Source organism: Gigantopelta aegis, chromosome 12 (genome assembly GCF_016097555.1).
Source record: "Gigantopelta aegis isolate Gae_Host chromosome 12, Gae_host_genome, whole genome shotgun sequence".
NCBI classification, from domain to species: Eukaryota; Metazoa; Mollusca; class Gastropoda; order Neomphalida; family Peltospiridae; genus Gigantopelta; species Gigantopelta aegis.
In genome coordinates, this window is record NC_054710.1 from 19,009,128 (window position 1) to 19,033,520 (window position 24,393).

General features: G+C 38.9%; 1 protein-coding gene and 1 long non-coding RNA gene across 3 annotated transcripts in view; one reads left to right on the forward strand and one right to left on the reverse strand.

Moving 5' to 3' along the window:
* Positions 1–6,692: 6,692 nt before the first annotated feature.
* LOC121385796 lies at positions 6,693–11,879 on the forward strand. Its single transcript, XR_005959584.1, has 4 exons — positions 6,693–6,867; positions 7,294–7,466; positions 8,706–8,909; positions 11,184–11,879. It is a non-coding gene; the product is annotated as an uncharacterized LOC121385796 (long non-coding RNA).
* The window catches only part of LOC121385795, a 29,950-nt gene continuing 14,483 nt past the window's right edge, over positions 8,927–24,393 (reverse strand). For both annotated transcript variants that reach the window (XM_041516584.1, XM_041516582.1), the window contains one exon: positions 8,927–9,318. In XM_041516584.1, the coding sequence (XP_041372518.1) occupies positions 9,202–9,318 (117 nt within the window). In that variant the 3' untranslated portion in view covers positions 8,927–9,201. The remainder of the gene's footprint in view (positions 9,319–24,393) is intronic.

The window sequence follows — 24,393 nt, forward strand, 5'->3', positions numbered from 1 at the left end:
TTCCACGGGGAATGCTTTTTTATATTATGAAATTTACTACATGTTATTTATTTCTCAGCCGATTGTTTTGTAAATTGGACACAAATAATATTTATTTATTTCCAAAACACCTTTACTTATCTTCTTACGTCAAACCAATCTGATTAAAATTAGCTCTACTGGGTCTACCCGTAGATCTAACAGCATTGCGTGTACTCCCATGTCCAGGTGACATTTCATCTATAAATAACAATTTAAATATCGACCAATTACACTTTGCCTTTTATAGCGTTATTCGGGAGCATACAAATTCTATAAATATCGGGCGAGACTATTTATGTATGCAATAGGCGAACTTGTTGGTCTCTTTCAACATTGAAAAAAACAGGGGGGAAAGGGCAGTAATAATTGTATATTGCAATTAGTTTCCGGCATACTTCGTAATTCACCCGAATCATTTCGTATACCCTCGGCATAATCCCGAATGTTTTCCAATTCTTTTCAAATCACTGGCATGATTTTGCAAGTAAGGTCGAATGAAAAGTCAACTGGACATGAGCTCCAACGGGCTGCTGTTAGATCCACATGTAATAGTGGAGCTAATTTTAGTAAGATTAACGTCAAACCACACTGAGTTTATTAACAAAAAAACACTTGTAGAAGGATGGGACGGACTATAGTAAACTTGATGGTTTTAGGGGTTTGTAAATGTTTTGTATTTAGATACTTGTCTGAACTTTATTGTTAATGGAAATCTTCACTAACTGAAAAAACCCCTCACAAATGAACGACAAGCAGACGACAACAAATCGGATGATAATTGCGCGAACCAAGCATAACGCAGTTAGGGACGTTGAAGATATACTCTTTACATTCCAACAACACATTTATTTTACCCAAAGTGCCATTATGAAAGCTGATTACCAGAGAGAAAAAAATGCTGGATGATATTATTAATAAGGTATCGTTAAAGACAACAAATTTAGTTTTGTATATATAAATAAAAAAGAAATTGTGCAGGGACATAAAAGTGACACTTTCTGTAGAATGACCCTTATACCGAAAATGAGCCATGAAAGGTACCATTTTCTGCAGTTAATACTTTGAGGAAGGGGTTGTATTACTGATATTTATAGGTCATAGTTTGGATAATATATTGCATATAGTGTTTTTAAACACAAACGTTAACATAGTCACCTATGGGATTTTATTTGGTATAGTCAAACCTATACTATAGTGGACCGTGATCAATGAACTCTCACTCTCAGACCGGCCTCGGTGGCGTCGTGGTTAGGCCATCGGTCTACAGGCTGGTAGGTACTGGGTTCGGATCCCAGTCGAGGCATGGGATTTTTAATCCAGATACAGACTCCAAACCCTGAGTGAGTGCTTCGCAAGGCTCAATGGGTAGGTGTAAACCACTTGCACCGACCAGTGATCCATAACTGGTTCAACAAAGGCCATGATTTGTACTATCCTGCCTGTGGGAAGTGCAAATAAAAGATCCCTTGCTGCCTGTCGTAAAAAGAGTAGCCTATGTGGCGACAGCGGGTTTCCTCTAAAAACTGTCAGAATGACCATATGTTTGACGTCCAATAGCCGATGATAAGATAAAAAAATCAATGTGCTCTAGTGGCGTCGTTAAATAAAACAAACTTTACTTTTTACTCACTCTCAGTTTATAGTTTAACTTACTTGAATAAAACAAGATCGGTAGGTATATTAATGTCATGAATGTGTCACAGATTACTGGTAGCCAAATATTATTTAGTGAAATGTTGCATGCGAAAACATACGAAAAGAAGAGAATTGTGGATCCGTTTCTTTTGTTTTCGTACGATTGCAAGTGTTCTGATATATATTCAGTTTGTTTACCCACCATGGCAAACGTGCATGCATCGCCATAGAACGGATGTCTGCACTGTAGTAATTACTATATGATATTTGAAATATCTTTAAAGGGACATTTCTGGGTTTTGCTGCAATTTTAAGATGTTATCGACTGTATAACAGAGACTTTTTAACGAATGTAATTACATATCAAATATATTTTTCTGCATAAAATATTAGTGGCTGTATATTAAACGTGTTTCTGAGCGTTCCAATATTTGTAATAGACAAAATCTAGTTTGGGCTTCTTACAGTTTCTGTATATTCAATGTTTCTGGTCGTTTTAATATTTGTAATTAATTACCCACAAGAAAACAACCAGAAAGAGTCATAATAATGTAAGAAAGAAGAAAACGTTATGTTATTATAATGTAATTACTTTATGAACGTATGAAAATCCGTCTCGATCCACAAGTTTCGGTTTGGTCTTCTGCGAACCGCATTCAACAACTGAGTAAAAAGGTAAGTATTCGGTGTCTGACTCCGACTCGATATCCCCTGCGCGTGCTGTAACCTCACCGTGGTGCAGGGGTGTAACATTCTCTTTGAGAACCCCATGCGCGTGCTGTAATCTCACCGTGGTGCAAGGGTGTAACATTCTCTTTGAGAATGGCCAATACAGCACACATGATACACTTGACATTTTGAGTAAAAGTCAGTGTCTATCTGTGGTGTTCGTATTTTTGCACAGTTCTTTACACTGTTTTTATTTAAATTTTGAATTTTTATATTAATGTTGATCATCACTTTATTTATTTGCATTACCATAGTTTGACACCCAATAGTCGTGCTGGGGTGTCATTAAACATTCATTCATTCTGACTCGACATGTTCGCTGGTTTCTTCCTTAATAGACCTAAGACAGAATTGAAAGTGTTGTTGTAAGTTTACATGTATATATATATATATATATATATATACGTAGTACGGAAACGTAGGCTATTAGTGTCATGTAACGCAATAAAATAATTCTATTTGCCTACATTTAATATTGGAAAAATCAACTTTAATTAAAGTTGATTTTTCCAAGTTTAAATGTAGGCAAATAGAATTATTTTATTGTGTGTGATGGCACTAATACGCTTCCGTACCGTTCATAGTGAACACACAGAGGTTTTTTTCAAAAGTGCATTTGAGCTTTTATTTCAAATTTGTACCAGAGACTGTAACTTTAAGATCATTAAAAAAATAATAATAATAACAAACTCGTACATACGGACAAGACATGGATATAAAAGTTGTTAATTTTTCTAATTTGGAATGGTACCAGGACTAATGGGTATGTTATATATATAAAAAAAAATATATTGAGAAAAAACACCAAAAATTTGCTTCTGGTCAAACTATAGGCCTATATACGATAACGTTGCGCTCACATCGACACGGTCTTCTATTTAGTGCTACGAGGTGAGGCATATACCTCGTGTAGCAAATATAATACAAATTTTGTTTCTCCGTCTGGCATGTGCATTGATATTGTTATTATTATTAATTGTTGTTGTGGTTATTGATGTATGTTTTTTTTTTTTATCTGTTTGCTGACACCGTCACCAGCTTGTTTGGTAATATCCAATAAATTGAATTGAATTGAATTGTAGCAATTACCGTTTATTTTTAGAACGACCATCAAAATTGCGCCAAAACTTCCTTCATCAAAATGCGCACTCATTTCCCTTTGGCTTAATCCTATGGGACATTCCAAATTACATAGCACCATACCAACCCCCGCCTGTTACCGACTACGGTTGGACTGCTGGTGCTCCCTTGCACCTGCCAGTGCAGGCGGTCCCTCCTTCACCCACCCCAACCCTTTCCTGTACTGGACGGAGGAACCGGCTGAGGCCGGTACTTTTGCCCAGGACAGGCGTGCGCTACAACAGCTTGCTCTGAATGTGCACGTTAAACCATTTTCCAATTCCAATTTTAGCAATACATACACAATTGCTAGCGAGTCTCCCCTGGGTTGTCATGCCATGAGCTGAACAGTTCATGCCCTTTTAAGGGCCCTATGGGCAACCTAGGGAGACATTTCAACGCCATCTAGGTCCCCTTAACGAGCTACTCTCGGCTTAATAAATTCTAAAACTGTATACGTAGCTCCCTTCTTTACTATACCGGCAGACCGTTCAAAAATGCGCCTAATTTCCTTCTCATAAATGCGCACCATTTCTCTTTGGACTCATACTTCGGGACTCAAAATTCCATAGCACCAAACCACCCCTCCGCCTGTTACCGATCACGGTCGGACTGCAGGTGCTCCCTAGCTTGCACCTGACAGTGCAGGTGGTCCCCCCTTCACCATCCTCACCACTTTCCTGTCCTGGACGGAGGAACCGGCTGAGGCCGACATCTGCGCCCAGGACAGGCGTGCACTACAACAGTGTTCTGAATGTGCACGTTAAACTCTCTGACCTGATTGTAGCAAACAAAAATTCCCCAATATTTTGCTTATACTCTCTTCATACATGACAAATTTATTGCCACTGAACGTGTATTGACATATAGGGCCTACCAAAAATTGCGATCCCTACTATATAAAAGAGTATGAGCAAAATATTGGGGAATTATATCAAATTTACCGATATACAACAAATTTTGAATTTTATTCATGTATACTAATCTGTGTCAAGTGCCTGTGGGAAATATTATTGTTGCATGACAAATTGTAATAATTTTTGGGGTAAGATCGGCAAATTTAACAAAAAAGTTACTTTGCACAAACTGCCAAAAGAAAAAGAATCTAGAAGGGCCTGGATTATAGCTATAAGCCGGAAATACTGGAAACCAACAGCGTATACGCGAGTGTGTTCTGACCATTTGGCATTTCAAAAATGGTGTCGGACCTAACTTTTTTGAGAAAAAGATACCCACTGAAAATTTAGCGCAGATAGCTGACCCACCTAAACGACCAACAGTCAGATCTCGAAGATTGGAGAGGAGCCCCACAACTGATTCTGATGGTGCCACAATTGGGCCAACCAAATGCCAAGTAGAGATAATGCATGGGTAAGCCATTTCTCGTTCCAGCCAGTGCAACACGTCTGGTATATTAAAGGCCGTGGTATGTACTACCCTGTCTGTGGGGTGGTGCATATAAAAAATCCCTTGCTGCTAATTGGAAAGAGCAGCCCATGAAGTGGCGACAGCGGGTTTCCTCTCTCAATATCTGTTTGGTCCTTAACCATATGTCTAATGTCATATAACCGTAAATAAAATGTGTTGAGTGTGTCATTAAATAAAACCTTTCTTTTTTTGTTACATGTTCATGTATTTATGTACTTTTAGAAAGAAAAAGGTTGGGATTGGTTGGGAAATATTTTGTTTTTGGGTGGGGGTGGGGGTGGGGGGGGGCTTAGCTAATTGGCGATTCTCATTATGCACGAGTTTATAATAATGAATAAACACTAGGTAGAAATGTTCACATAATCTTTATGTACATGTATACAGTTGTAGTATTTAAATCAACATCTATGGTACACTTCTAGTGAAGTAATATATTAAAAAATATGGTATGTTATCTGTACTATTTTATTTGTAATAGTACCGGTAATAAGTTTCTTGTATTTTCAGATATGCCAAACCAGCTGGTAATGAATCGAGTCTGGATGAAGATGGCATCCAGTCACAGGTGCCTTCTCAGTCTGTACAGTCATGTACAGTTGAAATACAGAACACTCCAGTAATGTGTGACGTCAGTGTTGGTACTAGCAGGCCAGACATTATTATTGAGGATATACAAGACTCAAATGTTGATATAAACAAAGCAGACGGCACATATCGAGTGCAGATATAGCTGATGCAGTAAAGTGCTATGTTTGTATTTACATGATGGTATGTACCCAAAACTTGGACAGTGATTCATTAACATTATTTTTCAATAAATTAATTGCAAGGAAGTTTTATACGCAACAGTTTTGTAGCGAACCTCTTGTCAATCTGCGATGTTTGTTAACGTCACAACTTCAGTATGCACGTGGAAAATCGCGTGTAAATGAGCTGTTCGAAAACATGATGCTCAAATTTATATGACAGTACGATACTATTAGACATCAATAAAAGGCATAGGCTATATGATGTAAAAAAAGAAGAGAAGAAATGTTTTATTTAACAATGCACTCAACACATTTTATTTACATTATATATGGCATCAAACATATGGTTAAGGACCACACAGATACAGTCATGTCACCTTAGTCTGCGCAGGTTAGTTGCGTTACATTACATCTTGAAAGAAGTGTTGGGGTATGTTTGTAAACAAACAAACAACGTTGATTTTATTCATAAAACAATGGTTAAAACAACACATCTTGATTGTGAATATATGTATAAAACTGATAGATAACAATTTTTAATGTACTAAAAGTATACTTTTGCCAGCCTCGATCAACGTGTTTTTGTTTCACCTGTCAACACTGTCTGTCAATGCTGTAATGATCAACCTTGTATATTAACTTAAACAAGTTTACATAGAAGCTTCAATACATTCCTTTTTGCAATTTATGAATCTATAAATGAAATAAATGTTTTATTTTATCTGTTAACGTAAACATCTAAGCATACTTTGAATTTCCCTCCAAGTGACACAGTACAAGATGGCTGCACATACTTTGAAGTTTGCACTTACAGCATGGCCTATTTTAGCTATAGTCTGTTTCAAAATTATCATTGTTTGTCCTATTGTGAACAACTACAGATTTTCAAATAAAAATACCTTAATTTCTATTATTATTTGTCATCCAAGTTGAACATCTACTATTTAATACTTAATACTGAACTATGGACTATTGCAGTGTGTATTGTTCATTTAATTTGTTACAGGTGTATTCAATTATCTTGGTCTAAGTACAGGCATGGTTGGCAGTAGATCATCTTTAGATCGTATCAGAAGAACATATGATACAACTGTCATGAAATGGAAGTCAACAGTCACAGACAGTCTGGTGTTTTTCGATGCATCATCACAGTCAACTATCCCATATGAAGAATGTCCAATTGGTGGTAATTTCCATTGATTTCTTTATAATTTAAAGCCATCCCATTGTTGCAGCCGTAGCTGTTCCTGATGAATGTAAAATTAGGGAAAATCACATCTTATGTCGTCACTTTATATTGGTAAACAGTCTTTTCTAGTTTTATGTCTGTGATATTATAGCAATGTTGACAGAATACTTTGACATGAACGGAGCAGCCAAATTGTGGAAAAATGCTTTGTGGGTCAAGGGGATATTATCCCATGTAGAAAATGTTTTGTAAATTCACTTGTTTTTTATATGCATTATGGAATACATAATAATGTTATACAATTGTCATGTGCACTTATTATTGACATATAAAAATAAGTAATGCTTTGCAGTGCATGTATTAAGTATTTTCTCTAACAAATAGTCATATACATGTAGGTACTCATTGTCCTTTTTATTCCAGTCTATTTTCCATTAACATGACAGTGGGAAATTGCCAAGAACACGAAAATGGCAATGATGAATTGATGGAATATTCATTACCAGCATCCCCATTGCAAGGTTCACCCCCTTGCATTGATTCTCCAGATGCTAGTGACGGAGGCAGTGACACACCGGTGAACAAGGATTATAAAGGTATTATAATGATCTGAGAATTAAAAACATTCCCAAATAATATGACATCAATGTTGACATTTGTAAATAAAGATGATGTACCTTTAAGATAGTTTTGGGAATAGTTGTTTCTTTACATACAACTTTTCGGAACTTCATGAAATACAATTCCTTGAATATTTGATCATATGTAGCAGTATATTCTTTGTTGAATAATACCAGTGTTTCTGCCAGAAAAAAAGTTATGGGTATGGTGCTATGGAATTGAATGCAACCACAGTCAACAGGGGGTTTTGGGGTCTCCCCGAGAAAAAAAATTGATTCAGTTTAGGGTTAGGGTTAAGAAAATCATACATTAATGATAAGAGTAATTAATTTTGTTAAAAGGTTAACTTTAAAAAAAAAAAAAAAAAGCAAACAAATCTGGGTATGACGCAATACCTGTTTTACCCTCTGGCAGAAACCCTGGATACATATATTACTTTAATAAATATATTACTAGTTGTTATAAGTTGAAAAACTCGGAGATTAATTGTTTGCTGCAGCAATGTATTAATTGTTGTCGTACAATTGTAATTTTTAGGCATACAATTTAGTAATTTGTGTTTGGTTTTTTCTTTCATTTCTTTTCAGTATCAAAATCAAATCATAATTATTACATGATGTGAAAATACCAACTTCCTTTAAAACGTTTATCTCAAAATGCTTTTCATTCAAAACATCAACATGCTTTATTTCTTATTATCATAAGATTATTATCATAAGATAAAATTGTGTGGAATATTATTCTGTGTTTTTTATGTATATAACATGATTTTCTCTAATACAATACATATCGAGTAATGACTGGCCTTTAATATGAATTGTCCTGGGATATATGGCTTGTAATGGCATCACTCGTATATATGTTTTACTTTTGTTGACATTCTCTTGGACTACAGGTGCAATTGCTTATTCCTTGTGTTTCGACAATGTAAATCAAAAAGTGACGACAAGACATCAAACGAGAGACAAGCACAACAAGATGTACACCATGGTACAAGGTTGTGCAGCTTTAGACAGAGTGCCCACGCTGCGTCTCTCATATGACAAGATCCCTTGCTGCTAATTGAAAAGAGTAGCCCATGAAGTGGCAACAGTGGGTTTCCTCTCTCAATCTGTGTGGTCCTTAACCATATGTCTTATGCCATATAACCGTAAATAAAATGTGTTGAGTGCATTGTTAAATAAAACATTTCTTTCTTTCTTTCATATGACAAGCCATTGCCACAAGACATTCTCAACATTCCACTGACTTCATACTTGCCCACCAATATGGAGGAAGTGGATTTGAGATCTGAAATGACAACAATGGTCATACGGGTTCTTTGTGAGAACATACGTATGTTTCATCATTTAAGCAAAGAAATAACAGCTCACATCAAGCACAGATATTCAAAAGAGAGTTCAAAGAAAAGCATTCTGGTGAGTAATTTAATGTTGTATAAACCAATTGTGGTAATCAAGTCATAAGTGATTAAAAGTTTGGTAAAATAGGAATATTCAAAAACTAATAAACTAGGAATATTCTAAATAATGTCAAAATAAAAATAGCCATTCCAAGAATATTGCAAATAGTGTCACATTATAGTAGCAAACACCACACATGACAAATAATGTCAAGTTAATAATAGCACTAATTTGTAAGTACCCTAAATTTATTACAAACAAAAACAATGCATATTCAACGATATATAATGCACATTATTGCTTAATGTCAACAATGAAAATATATCTGTATTCTTATTGGTCCAAAACCAGTCACATGACCTTCCGTAAATAATGATATTTCCCTGAGAGACGGTCCCACTGGTCCATCAAAAGTGATAATGCCCTGACAAATGAAAATAAAGATGAGACATAATTACATCCAATTAATGAGTAGGTTACATAATGCAAGGCAACTGCTAATTCTAATGTAAACAAAACCGGCGTCGTGGTAGGCCATCGGTCTACAGGCCGGTAGGTACTGGGTTCGGATCCCAGTCGAGGCATGGGATTTTTAATCCAGATACCGACTCCAAAACCTGAGTGAGTGCTCCGCAAGGCTCAATGGGTAGGTGTAAACCACTTGCACCGACCAGTGATCCATAACTAGTTCAACAAAGGCCATGGTTTGTGCTATCCTGCCTGTGGGAAGTGCAAATAAAAGATCCCTTGCTGCTAATCGGAAGAGTAGCCCATGTAGTGGCTACAGCAGGTTTCCTCTCAAAATCTGTGTGGTCCTTAACCATATGTCTGACGCCATATAACCGTAAATAAAATGTGTTGAGTGCGTCGTTAAATAAAACATTTCTTTCTTTCTTTCTAATGTAAACAAGCACAAACTTGTGACAAAACTCTTTGCTGTCCTTCAACAAAAAGATAACATCTTTAGTCAATACTGAGTTTAATTCCGCAAATACGACAGAAACATTTGATTCGAATTTGATTTTTGTCTTGGTAATGTTTCAACTGTTTATTTCCCTATTAATCTGCATGTCATACAACGTCATAGGATTATGTGATGTCACTAAATCCCATGTTTTAACACATTTCGGGAAATTATAAGCGTTAGCATATTTCGATTCTGATAAACAAAGCAGGAATGTACGAGTCTTATGGATGACATTATGTAATAAAACAATTATTGACCACATTTCGGGCAATATCGGGTGAGATATCTCGCCTGCAGTATCAGAAGGTTAAGTAGACTTTCCCATCTAAAATCAGAAAACTGACCAACGTAGTCCCAAAGAAAAGAAATTTCTCACTTAACTGAAACGTAGGCAAAAAGTTTCCGTTACAATACCATAACTAGTCAAACTATAATAATTATGCACCTGTGTGCCAGTCATATATCCATTTACAGGAAAAACCATTACCACGCTCCCAGGTCATTACTCAGACATTTTGAGTATTGACTTCCAAGCAGGTGTGAAGGGATCTGGAGCAAGGTTCATTTGCTGAATTGCTGGACGTAGCAGTGTGGTAAAGCGCTTGCTTGATGCGCAGTCGGTCTGGGATCGATCCTTGTCTGTGGGCCCATTAGGCTGTTTCTCGTTCCAGCCAGTGCAACACGACTGGTACATCAAAGTCCATGGTATGTACTACCCTGTCTGTGGGATGGTGCATATAAAATATCCCTTGCTGCTAATCGAAAATAGTCCTTGAAGTGGCGACAGCGGGTTTCCTCTCTCAATATCTGTGTGGTTCTTAACCATATGTCTGATGTCATATAACTGTAAATAAAATGTGTTGAGTGCGTCGTTAAATAAAAACATTTCCTTCCTTTCTTCGTTTGCTGAGTTAGGAGGTGTCGTGGGTTGCTGGATCGAACCCCAGTTCAGACAGTAAATTTTCTTTTATGATTTTTTCATGTCAACTGGTACATGATGGAATCAATTTTGTTTACTACACAACTGTTAAATACAACTGATGTTGTCTGTCTTGACTGAAGCTATGAAAACGTGTTCTTAAGCTGTTATTTCTGACAAAAAATATGGACTCATGGATTTTGAGAATGGACTCATGGAAATGAGCCAATTCAGGAGCAAATGAGTCCACTGGAAAAAAATGGTCTCCGGAGAAAAAAAATCCTTAATGCTACCCCTGCCACATTTGAATGTTTCCCCCTACTTTTATTATATAAGCTCAATTTGGGTCCATCTACCACTTTTGTTTGGTTTCTTACTCAACTTGATTTTGTTTTATATTTAGACATTAGCAACATAAACATCACTTCATAGTTGTTGAAATTGATGATTGTGAAAATGATAGCGCATCATTGTCACACGGTTAACAAGTGCAGCTCGTGTGAGTAAATATTTCTTATCAAGCATGTTTCCATCACTTAAATTAGAATTGTTATAAACTGGTTATTCCTCTTTGAAATACACAGCATATCATATCATTTTAAATCATTGTTATTTTATCTAGAACTAAGTCAACAAATGGTCATCTCATTAGAATCCTAGAAAACGTTTTTGAAAAATAGTTATTCTGTCCCGCGTGTGTATGGAGTGTCTAAAGTGTATGTGTGTATGTGTGTGTGTGTATGTGTGTGTGTATGTGTGTGTCTGTCTGTCTGTCTCTCTGTCTGTCTGTCTGTCTCTCTGTCTGTCTGTCTGCTTTCTTTAAAATTTGATAATATATTTTGCTATGTAGTTTTCTTTAAAATTTGCGTTAATCACAAGTGATTACTTGAAGCAACACTAAATTACTCTGTGTGTGTGTGTGTGGCTTTCCTCCTGTCTACTGCTAAGCTGACTAGTTTTCTGCAGGGTCTTTCTGTTTCAAGTAGATTTTTGTTGTGTTGAAACGAGACAACACTTTCTTGAGAAGCATTCTTAAAGCTAATGCATGGTGTGTTAAGCAAGTTTTAATTCCATCAAAAACACCCCTCAAAGTGCTTCCAGGATTCCATGTATTTTTGATACAGATGCCACATAAAAATGTATAAAAAAAAGAAAAAAACTTATTTTTGGGAAGGTTTTCTAAGATACAAACGATATGACCAAGCATATTTAACTGCAGTATCAGAATTAATTTTGGAATGTAAAGAAAACGTAATGTGATAAATTACCACTATATTCATAGTTTACAAAGTTACTGACCATAACTTCCGAGATAGCGTAGTAATGTATCATTTAATGGTAAGAAGTGTAATAACCAAACATATTTTACAGTGCCTAATAACTTGGGTTATCCAGTTATATCGAGCGCCAGTTAGTGCTTACGACAAGGTGAAATAACCTAAACAGACTGAGTCCCATATGTAATTAATAGGGTCTCCCTACACAAGACCACTTCCGGATGAGAGTTCTTTCATCATGGTCCACTATGGTTCCTAATTGTAACATATGTTGTGGTTCACGTATTCACTTCTAGGAATTGGGGAAGAATTAAAACTATATATCGCCAATTGTCGAAAACCGTATGAAATCGAAAACCGTATTATTTTACTTCCTGGTATTTTGTAATGTCTGGTTTCCGCAGGAGACTCCAAGTATTTGAACACATCACCTGTGGGAAAAACAATTCTCTACCTGCAGGCATGTGATTCTTCCGCTAATAGGCAGAATTCCGCTGTTTTCCTTTCATTCATTTTCCTTTCATTCTGCACTGGATTACGTGCCTTCGACACGCATGTATTATTTTCAGCTTTTTTAGAAATGTTTCAATCACATGCCTGTACCTGGAAATCCTTATTTTCTAAGCATAAAAACATTCAAGCTACCATGGCTGCATATTGACATTCAGTGTTGCCATAAATAAAACTATCCATTGGGGATCGATCCTAGACTGACCACACATCAGACAAACACTTTACCACTGGGCTACGTCCCGCCCCTCATTGCCTTCAAACAGTGGGAGCCAATGTATTATCTACAGAGTTGGGGAGGGAGGAGCAATGCTCCCCCCCCACCCTTAATTGCCTTCAAACAGTGGGAGCCAATGTATTATCTACAGAGTTGGGGAGGGAGGAGCAATGCTCCCCCCCCGCCCTTAATTGCCTTCAAACAGTGGGAGCCAATGTATTATCTACAGAGTTGGGGAGTGAGGAGCAATGCTCCCCCCCCCGCCCTTAATTGCCTTCAAACAGTGGGAGCCAATGTATTATCTACAGAGTTGGGGAGGGAGGAGCAATGCTCCCCCCAGCCCCTAATTGCCTTCAAACAGTGGGAGTCAATGTATTATCTACAGTTGGGGAGGGAGGAGCAATACCCCCGCCCCTAATTGCCTTCAAACAGTGGGAGTCAATGTATTATCTACAGAGTTGGGGAGGGAGGAGCAATGCTCCCCCCCCCAGCCCCTCATTGCCTTCAAACAGTGGGAGCCAATGTATTATTTACAGAGTTGGGGAGTGAGGAGCAATACTCCCCCCCCGCCCCTCATTGCCTTCAAACAGTGGGAGCCAATGTATTATCTACAGAGTTGGGGAGTGAGGAGCAATGCTCCCCCCGCCCCTCATTGCCTTCAAACAGTGGGAGGCAATGTATTATCTACAGAGTTGGGGAGTGAGGAGCAATGCTGCCCCCGCCCCTAATTGCCTCCAAACAGTGGGAGCCCCTCATTGCCTTCAAACAGTGGGAGTCAATGTATTATCTACAGAGTTGGGGAGGGAGGAGCAATGCTCCCCCCCTGCCCCTCATTGCCTTCAAACAGTGGGAGTCAATGTATTATTTACAGAGTTGGGGAGGGAGGAGCAATGCTCCCCCCCCCCCGCCCCTCATTGCCTTCAAACAGTGGGAGTCAATGTATTATCTACAGAGTTGGGGAGGTGAGGAGCAATGCTCCCCCCCGCCCCTCATTGCCTTCAAACAGTGGGAGTCAATGTATTATCTACAGAGTTGGGGAGGGAGGAGCAATGCTCCCCCTGCCCCTAATTGCCTTCAAACAGTGGGAGTCAATGTATTATCTACAGAGTTGGGGAGGGAGGAGCAATGCTCCCCCCTGCCCCTAATTGCCTTCAAACAGTGGGAGTCAATGTATTATCTACAGAGTTGGGGAGGAGCAATGCCCCCCCGCCCCTAATTGAGTTGGGGAGGGAGGAGCAATGCTCCCCCCTGCCCCCAATTGCCTTCCCATGTATTATCCAATGCATTGCCTTCCCGATGTATTATCTACAGAGCCCCTAATTGCCTTCAAACAGTGGGAGTCAATGTATTATCTACAGAGTTGGGGAGGGAGGAGCAATGCTCCCCCCCACCCCTAATTGCCTTCAAACAGTGGGAGTCAATGTATTATCTACAGAGTTGGGGAGGGAGGAGCAATGCCCCCCCCACCCCTAATTGCCTTCAAACAGTGGGAGTCAATGTATTATCTACAGAGTTGGGGAGGGAGGAGCAATGCTCCCCCCCCCACCCCTAATTGCCTTCAAACAGTGGGAGTCAATGTATTATCTACAGAGTTGGGGAGGGAGGAGCAATGCCCCCCCCCACCCCTAATTGCCTTCAAACAGTGGGAGTCAATGTATTATCTACAGAGTTGGGGAGGGAGGAGCAATGCTCCCCCCCCCACCCCTAATTGCCTTCAAACAGTGGGAGCCAATGTATTATCTACAGAGTTGGGGAGGGAGGAGCAATGCTCCCCCCACCCCTAATTGCCTTCAAACAGTGGGAGTCAATGTATTATCTACAGAGTTGGGGAGGGAGGAGCAATGCTCCCCCCCCCCCACCCCTAATTGCCTTCAAACAGTGGGAGTCAATGTATTATCTACAGAGTTGGGGAGGGAGGAGCAATGCTCCCCCCCCCGCCCCTCATTGCCTTCAAACAGTGGGAGTCAATGTATTATCTACAGAGTTGGGGAGGGAGGAGCAATGCTCCCCCCCCCCCTCATTGCCCCTCATTGCCTTCAAACAGTGGGAGAGCAATGTATTATTGCCTCCAAACAGTGGGAGTTAGTGTATTATCTACAGTTGGGGAGGGAGGAGCAATGCCCCCCCCCGCCCCTCATTGCCTTCAAACAGTGGGAGTTAATGTATTATCTACAGAGTTGGGGAGGGAGGAGCAATCCCCCCCCCCCTGCCCCTCATTGCCTTCAAACAGTGGGAGTTAATGTATTATCTACAGTTGGGGAGGGAGGAGCAATGCTCCCCCCCCCCCCCCGCCCCTCATTGCCTTCAAACAGTGGGAGTTAATGTATTATCTACAGAGTTGGGGAGGGAGGAGCAATACTCCCCCCCCCCCAGCCCCTCATTGCCTTCAGTGGGAGCCAATGTATTATGTACAGAGTTGGGGTGTGAGGAGCAATGCTCCCCCCCGCCCTAATTGCCTTCAAACAATGGGAGCCAGTGTATTATCTACAGAGTTGGGGAGGGAGGAGCAATGCTCCCTGTCCTCCTCCATTCTCAGATGCCCATAACACGTAACAACATAATTTCCACCCAGAATTAAGCCTCTTACAAATGAAGTAAATAAAACAAGTCCATTTCCACTGCATGCTTTAATACAATGTACAAAACATGTATGTTAACATGTGTAGAAAAACAACACATTTTAAATATGATAAAGAATCCAACATTTAAATAAATATATTGCTAAAAGAATATATTCTATATTTTACCAAATAAATATTTCTATGTAATTTGCTTTGCGTGTCATGATGATTTAATTATAATATGCATTAACATATACTCCAAGAGGTAAATGGCTTTAATCAGAAATTTGGGGGAAAAACTGTTGGCCCAAACACCTCATTAGTCTTTTTAGTTCTGGTTATCAATACACAACATTGTCAACAAATGGTGGTTATGATACCAGGGGATAAGGTAAAAGAGTTAAAAGCATTGTTGTTGCTGTGATTCGCGAAAAAGGTTACATTAAAAGAATTACAAGCCTTAAACTTTTTCAGTCGGGCAGTGCCAAATGCTAGGGCATGTAACAGGCGAATTTATACATACAGTTATGTTTGGTATGATAAATGGTGAGTTTAGCAATGTAGTTAACTGGATTCTAATCAATATAAAATATTACATTTATAGTATGAAAATTATAAAAAAACATATTGCAAAATAAATTTCAAATAGAAAGATACATTTATTTTAAAAACTGTGAACATGACAAATTTATTAAATACTGGGGAAAGTGGTTTAACCTTTTCAGTATTGACGAATAACATCAAAAACATCATCTTCTTTAACTATAGGTTAGGACCCTTTCCTTTGTTTTCTTTGCTTATTGCTTTTTATTTACAAAAATACCATAACTTGTTTGGAAATACAATTCTAGATTTATCTCTTTTATGAATCTTACATCCACCATATCTACTCGTAACTGCTTCTTCTCTATATGACATTAAGTGTGGATATTAACTGGTAGACACTATTTTGCTTCACTTATTAAATTTTATTATTTTATTGTTTTTGAATTAGCCTGAACCCCATAAACAAATTGTTTCTTTCTCCCCTCTGTCTTTTCTGTCTTTCTTTCTTTTCTTCCCTATTTCTCTTTTCTTTTCTTTTCTTTGACTCTCAGATCAAAATCATTTCAGATAATTATGTGTGTACATATACATTAATAGGGTATGACTATGTTTTGAAAGTATATATGAAGTATTGGTATATGTAATATGAGTACATATGTATGTATGTATGTATGTAGGTGTGCATGTATGTATATATGTATGTAGGTGTGCATGTATGTATGTATGTAGGTGTGCATGTATGTATGTATGTATGTATGTAGGTGTGCATGTATGTATGTACATGTATGTATGTATGTATGCACTACGTACAATGTATGTATAACTATATGTAAATATTATGAAATGTAAGACAATGATTCAAGGCACCCCAAGCTTGACATTGCCAGTGATCTGGGGACAATAAATCATTTTAAAAAAAGAAAAAAAAAGAAGAAAAAAAGAAGAAAAGAATTTATGACATGACATGTGGGGTTAGACAACCACACCACTTTATAAGGGTATCAGCTGAAATGCGAGAAGACATAGAAATGTGGCTAATTTTCCTGCAATCATTCAATGGGAAACATTACTGTCTATGTACCCACTGGTCACATAGCAATGTTATGCAGCTGCTTACAAATAGTGCAGGTAACAGCGAATTGGCTTGTGGGGCTTATTTTCAGGGGCACTGGGTGTTTTTTCCATGGCCTTCACATTGGAGTTTACTCTCCATCATGTAAGAGGTTACATTTTTGGTCACGGTCGAGAAATTAAAGAGGCTTCCATCTCGCCCAGCAAATCAACAACTCCAAGAGCGAACAAAAAACCATTTAAAACGAAGCAGCATAAACTGTCTTGCCAGACAGCTTGGACACACATACTGTGATAACCTACCAAGGACACCTGAAGAACGGGAACCCTTGATAGATGTAGAGGATTAGACAACATCATTAAAGACATACAAATGTGGCTAATTTTCCTGCAATCATTCAACGGGAAACATTACTGTCTATGTACCCACTGGTCACATAGCAACGTTATGCAGCTGTTTACAGATAGTGCAGGTAACAGCAAATTGGGTTGTGGGGCTTATTTTCAGGGGCACTGGGTGTTTTTTTCCGTGGCCTTCACATTGGAGTTTACACCCCATCATGTAAGAGGTTACATTTTTGGAGTTGGTACCTGTAGTCTTTGCCGTATAAATTTGGGGCAGTTTTTTCCTTAATAAAAAAAATATTGTGCATATTGATAATGAAGCATTGGTCACAGTAATTAACAAACAGTTGTCCAAATAAAAAAAATGTTATGGCACTCATTAGGAATGCTGTTACAAAATAATATTAGTTTTCTTGCACAACACTTGGCAGGGACGACGAATCAAATAGTGTACACAGGAGCTGTCAGACCTGTTATGGAATACAGATCATCAGCCTGGGCAACTGCTGCAAAGACAAACTCCAACAGACTGACAAAGATACAAGGAATGTGCCTTATAACAGGTGGCCTGAAAACCACTCTAATCAGTGCACTGGAACAAACAACAGGACTGCTGCCACTAGACACACAAAGAGAGGAGAAACTCTTAATCATGGTCGAGAAATTAAAGAGGCTTCCATCTCGCCCAGCACATCAACAACTCCAAGAGCGAACAAAAAACCCGTTTAAAACGAAGCAGCATAAATTATCTTGCCAGACAGCTTGGACACAAATACTCTGGTAACCTACCAAGGACACCTGAAGAACGGGAACACTTGATAAATATAGATGATTGGACAACATCATTAAAAGACATGACCATTGTAGAGGATGTTCCAGGAATCACCAGGAAGGGAGAACAGTCAGATGCCATCCTAAAGTCTCTCACACTGGAAATGCTTCAAGACCAGTACAACACCTCACAGTGGACCCATGTCTACACTGATGGCTCAGCTGAAGAGGCAGTAAAGAATGCTGGTAGTGGTGTCCACGTAAGATTTCCTGATGACAAGTAACTTACAGATCATACCCAGCAGGAAAACAGTCAACAAACTTCAGAGCAGAAACAAATGCCCTTCTTCAAGCCACCAGAATCATCAATTTGGAGAATCCACTTCCATCACATGTTGTGTTCCTGACAGATTGCAAATCCCTCACTCAGAGCATACAGTCACCTGAAGAAAACCTAGTAATAACAGTTCAACAGGGACTGGCTGACCTTTATCTACACATGAAAGTTGTAGTCCATTGGGTTCCAGCGCACTGTGGTATTGCAGGGAATGAACATGCTGACAGGCTGGCAAAGGAGGGAAGCACAATAGAACAGCCAAATCATCCAATCTCCTTCAGAGAAACAAAAACCATAATTAAGAGAAAGTTCCGATGCACCCACGCTACAACCAAGGATCCAATCCATCATCTGGAAAGATACCAAGAGATAACCATTTTCAGGCTAAGAACCAGCCATCTCAGATCCCATATGTACCGCCTGAAACTGGCAGACACTGATGAATGTCCATGTCAAACAGGACCACAGTCCCCAGAGCACATCCTGCAATTCTGCCCCCTCTACAATGAAGCCAGGATAAAGCACTGGCCGAACTGAGCAACACTGGCTGTCAAGCTTTGGGGTTCACCACAACCAGACCCCAAATCTAAAGCATGATCAACTATAGCTTGAACGCAGAAGACGAAGAAGAAGAAATAGATGATTCCATTTCTCGCAAACAGTGGTGAAGATTCAAGGATTTAGCTCCAGAGACAGACAAGCTCCCAGCGGAAGTACCCGCGCAATTTGCAGAACTACTAAACAACATGAACTTGACAGACTTTTGAGGGCATCAGTGGTGGACAGCACTCACACAACGTATGATAGAGGATATAACTTATTTATTGATTTTTGTGTAGAACTAAAAATAACTGATTACTGGCCACCAAGCCTAGAACAGATAGTACAGTTTGTGGCTTACATGTCAGTTAAGGGTTTGTCTTGTTCCACTGCAAAATCATATCTGGTATGGAAATTGCTAAAAGGTTTCTGGAGGACCAGACCAACCAAAGACACGCGATTGCCAATTTCACTTTGCCTTTTAAAAAATCACAGCAGGTATTGCACATACTGCCCATTGTTTGTAAGCATACGTCATTGTAAGACTGACCAATGTGCCAAGGGAACAATGGTGGTGATACGACAAAATAAAGGGGATATATCGGTATTGCAGTGCACAAAGGAATATTTAGCAGTGCAACCAGCAATTGAAAGTGATTTCTTTTGTCATTTTTGGGGGAAACCTCTCACCTGTTACCAATTTACGGCTGTACTAAGTAGGATCAATAAGACTGGTATTTTTGGAATCAGCACCACGTTTTACATAAAGTAGGCTTATCAAACCTTCCTTACCTGAAATTCTGACTATAGCCATTTACCTCTTAGTCTAATAATGCATAGAAAATACCAAATATTGTAATGATTTTTCTGGGCTATTTAAAAAAAACGGTAGTACGAATTTCATTATTTAACATCATTAATATTATTTATGTTCGGTATGACAAATGGTAAATTAAATCAGGTTAATAACTTGTTAATAATCAATATTTATACATTTATGGTATGAAAATACTTGTCAATAGTTTTTTAAAATACACATCGCAAAGCAAATTTCAAATAGAAAAACTGTTATCTAACGAACAACTCCTCCAAGCCTTTCACAGGATAACGTTGCCAACACCCTTGTTTCTCAGCTTGCTGTTCATCTGAAACAGATACAAACTGGCATTGTTATAAACATTCACCACAGTGGTGTGCTCGTTGGGGCTTTAAGATGCTGAACATTAGCTATTAGCTAGTGTATAATATTTTCGGCTATTACAGCCTTTTAGTTAACTTACAATGTTTTGCTTAATTATCATTTCTGGCAAATCCAGAATGTTTCTGGTCATACTGGTTTGTAGTAACCCAAAGTCAGTCCTTCATATCTGAAGTGTGCGATCGACCTTGATCCCTCAAATGCTCCTTAATTTAATTAAGAAGTGTACAGGGTTGGGTTTTTGGGTGTTTTTTTTTTATCATCTGCCTAAAAATATGATAACTGTGCACCTGTCATTGGTTACTGAATAGAAGCTGCTTTAAGCCCAGTTGGCTCTAGTATTTAAAATATATCATTATTTTATTATATACTCTGTCAAAAAAGAAACGCATAGGCGAAATATTCATGGAATTATCTCTTTAATACAAAGTGGCATAATTTCGTCATTTATGATCGTATCACAGTAAAATTTGACATGAGTATGTGACAACGTTCTTGCTATGGACTGATGGCAGTGGAGGCGTTTTCGGCACCAAACAGCGTCACATGAGGGCGCTGAAATCAGTACCTTGTGTGGCCACCAGCAGCAGCAATCATTGCGCGACATCTCCTTGGCATAGACTTAATGAGTCTGAATCCGGGCATGTGGAATCCTAGCCCATTCTTCCTGCAGTGAATGTGACTGTTGCGAAAGCGTCTGAGGCTCCGGGTTACGCTGGTGTACACGTCTGTCCAGTTCGTCCCATAGATATTCAATGGGGTTGAGATCTGGCGATCTTGATGCCATGGCAGCACATTAATGTTCACATTCTGTAGGAAATCCATTGTTACACATGCCGTATGCAGCCTGGCATTGTCCTGCTGAAAGAGTTCTCTCTGTCAATCCAAAATGGTAAGCATGTGACGTTGAAGAATTTCATCCCGGTAGCGTACAGCTGTCGGATTGCCTTGTACAAACACAAGTTCACTTCTGCCGGTGTATAAGATGGCTCCCCACATCATGACACTCCCTCCACTGAATCTGTCAACTTGGGTGACGCAGTTGTTGGCAAAACGTTCATTGCGGCGTCTGTAAACACGTTGTCGTTCCACACCTGTACATTCGTGCACCAGCGAACACGTAAATGTCGATGTTGACGTCACAGGACAGGGCCGACATATGGTCTCCTAGCCCGTAAACTAGCTTCTGAAAGTGGGTTCCGAATGGTTTGTGCAGACACCCTTCTCAAACCAGGTATGCGTCCAGCAGTATTCATTGCTGTGGCAATTCGGTGACGCAAGTGCAGAACCCGGATGTAGTGATCTTGTGCTGCAGTTGTTATGCAAGGTCTTCCACTTCTGGGCCAGTCTTTAGCTGAATGAAACTGCTGGAACCTGTCCCAGAGACGTGAAATGGTGCTCTGATGGACGTTCATGTGGCATGCGACTGCTGACTGCGATTCACGTAACTGGAGGCGGCCTATTGCAATGTTTCGATTCGGCAGGCTTAGCCTTGGCATCTTGTAACTTGTCTGCATCGAAATGGAAATGAGGCATCATTGCGAGCATTGCAGCTTTAAATACCCATCACTACCCCAATCTTTTCCCTGAGTTTCACGTGCATTTGCCAAAATTAGACCATTTCACGCCCGATTTCCTGCAAGTGTCGCACAACATGTGTTAAATTTGTTTTAGGGTGCATTTGGGCATGCTGTCCCATTCCAGGAACATTAACAAACATGGTCATTCAGCAACATTGTACAAAAAACCCGATATTTTGTAAAATCAAATACTTTTCTTCTTTCCCTATCACCTATGCGTTTCTTTTTTGACAGAGTATATTATTATCATTGATTTTTCAATGTGCACTATTCAGAACCTATTTTTGTCAATATGTCCAAGCTGTACTCTCAGGTTTTTTTATGGAATGCAAATCACTCGCCTGAAGCTTGTGAAGAACATCTACATTTTTATGTCACACAAAAAAGGTATGTACCTCGAACTAAAAACAAAGGAATTGGTAGTATTCATTAATACAATTATCTATCTTGCTTGCTACTAACTCATATTTCCCCACGTTTGCTACTAATTCATATTTCCCAATGTTTTGCACATTTGATCTGACCGAAAATAATAAAACAACAGAAAATAGCTTTAATCAAGACTGTCATTGAAACCGTGTTAAATTGCCCAACTTCAAACACCATACACCTTTGCGAACATACATTATGTAAGCATATCTAATTATTTTCACTCCCAAATTGTTTCTCAGTTTTTTGCTATATGCATCTGGCTGTAGTACCAGTCCGAAAAGGTGGTTCATTAACCAGTTCACTCCGGCTGTCTCTTCCGCTATACACCCATGTCCCAAAATGTCAATGCACAATATTATAAAATAACATGGTCAAAATTCAACCAGAAGGCTTACCATTAAAAATACAAACTGTTTTAATTCTTCCCCAATTACTAGAAGTGAATATGTGAACCGGAACATGTCACAGTTAGATACAATTAGCTATATAGTGGACGTGATAAATGATTTCATTTCAACTTCTTTATTTTTGTACTTCTATCCAATTAAGGTACAAGCACGCTATCCTGGACACACACCTCGGCTATCTGGGCTGTCTGTCCAGGACAGTGGTTTAGTTGTTAGTGAGAAAGAAGAAGATGTAGTGGTCTTACACCTATGCATTAAGTCGATAAAACTCGCTCTGGGTGGGAGCCGGTACCAGGCTAGAAATCCTGTATCTACCAGTCTTATGTCCGATGGCTTAAGCTCGACACCACCGAGGCCGGTGAATGAACTCTCACCCAGAGGTGAACTGTGGAGTGAGACCTTACCAGTGCTTGGGCTTCCTTTCCTTAAAGGAAACATGACACGAGACCATATTATAGCTCATTTTAAAAGAAAAATGATATAAAAATAATATACAAATAACTTTATAACAATAAAATACGTGTAGTTAACTTAAAATGAAGAAATTACGCTAATCAGTATCAAAGTACGGTTTATGCATATTTCTTCGTGAGCGTTCGGAAAAAAAGGGAAGTGACGTCAGAGCCGCTGTACTCTTCCATTGTTGTTAACTGTTTATATATGGAGTAAGGGGCTTACGATCCTTTCAGTCCAACAGTGCCGTAATGCGCGGCCTTTGGGTGTAAAAATAAACACTTTAAACGATCGGGATTGTCTTTTTATGGTTTTCCAAAGGATTGTATCCGAAGAAAGACGCGTGTATTTTATCGCAAAAGAAAAGATTGGACACCAACACCGCATAGTACTTTGGTGTCAGCCTATTTACAGCCCGGAGCCCGAACGTTACCCGGAGACAAATATAGTACTCGGTTGCGAATGCCGAGGTGTACATTGTACATATTTGGCACAAAGATACACCTCAGCATGATGTATTTATATATGTTAAAACAAAAATGTAGAATTTTTTATTTATTTATTTTTTTGCAAAAAAAAAGATTTTTCATGTTAGGGCTGTAGGCCTACATAACAAAATCTGTATTCACCGTCCGAAGAAGGAAACGTCAATAAGTAATTAAATATGGCATATACAAACATGGGATTTGGCATGAGGATACATCTCAGTACGATGTATTTAAATATGTTTTTAAAAAACGTGTAGAAAACAATAATAATTTTAAATAATGTTTTTAATCTTCGGGCGGAATACGTCACAAAAACGTTCCTCATCGCCCGAAGCCCCAAAGCAACACGAAGTTCAATACAAAATAAACCACTACTGTCGGTGTCGAAATAACTATTATGTTTCATCCACGGGCTGACTTGAGAATCGGAGTGTTGTTTTAGTTAATTGGTCCTTTCTTTCCGTGGCCTGCACATGTGATTCCTGAATTTTGGTCTTCGGTCTTTGACCTAACTACTAAATTCGTATTCCAAATTCCGCCCACCTCAAAATTACCCCTCCCCCCCTGGCCCGGACCATATAGATCGGACTTTAAACTTTTAGACCTTCGTTCAAAATGTTATGTCAAAAATATTATTAAATAGTCCGATCCTCTCTTCTTTCTCTTATTTATTTTTGGACTGTCCTTCTAAAATGCTCCAAATTATATAAATATTCGGCCGAGCAGTCAATTCCCACTATTTAATTTTTAGATGTAAATTTCAAAATTATCCCCTTAATTTTGTTCTGTCCCGGAGCAAGTCACTGGCTATCCAGAGACAGGCCCCGGGACGGACATGCTCGAAACTCTAGTGGTATGTGAGCATGTTAAAATTATTCGC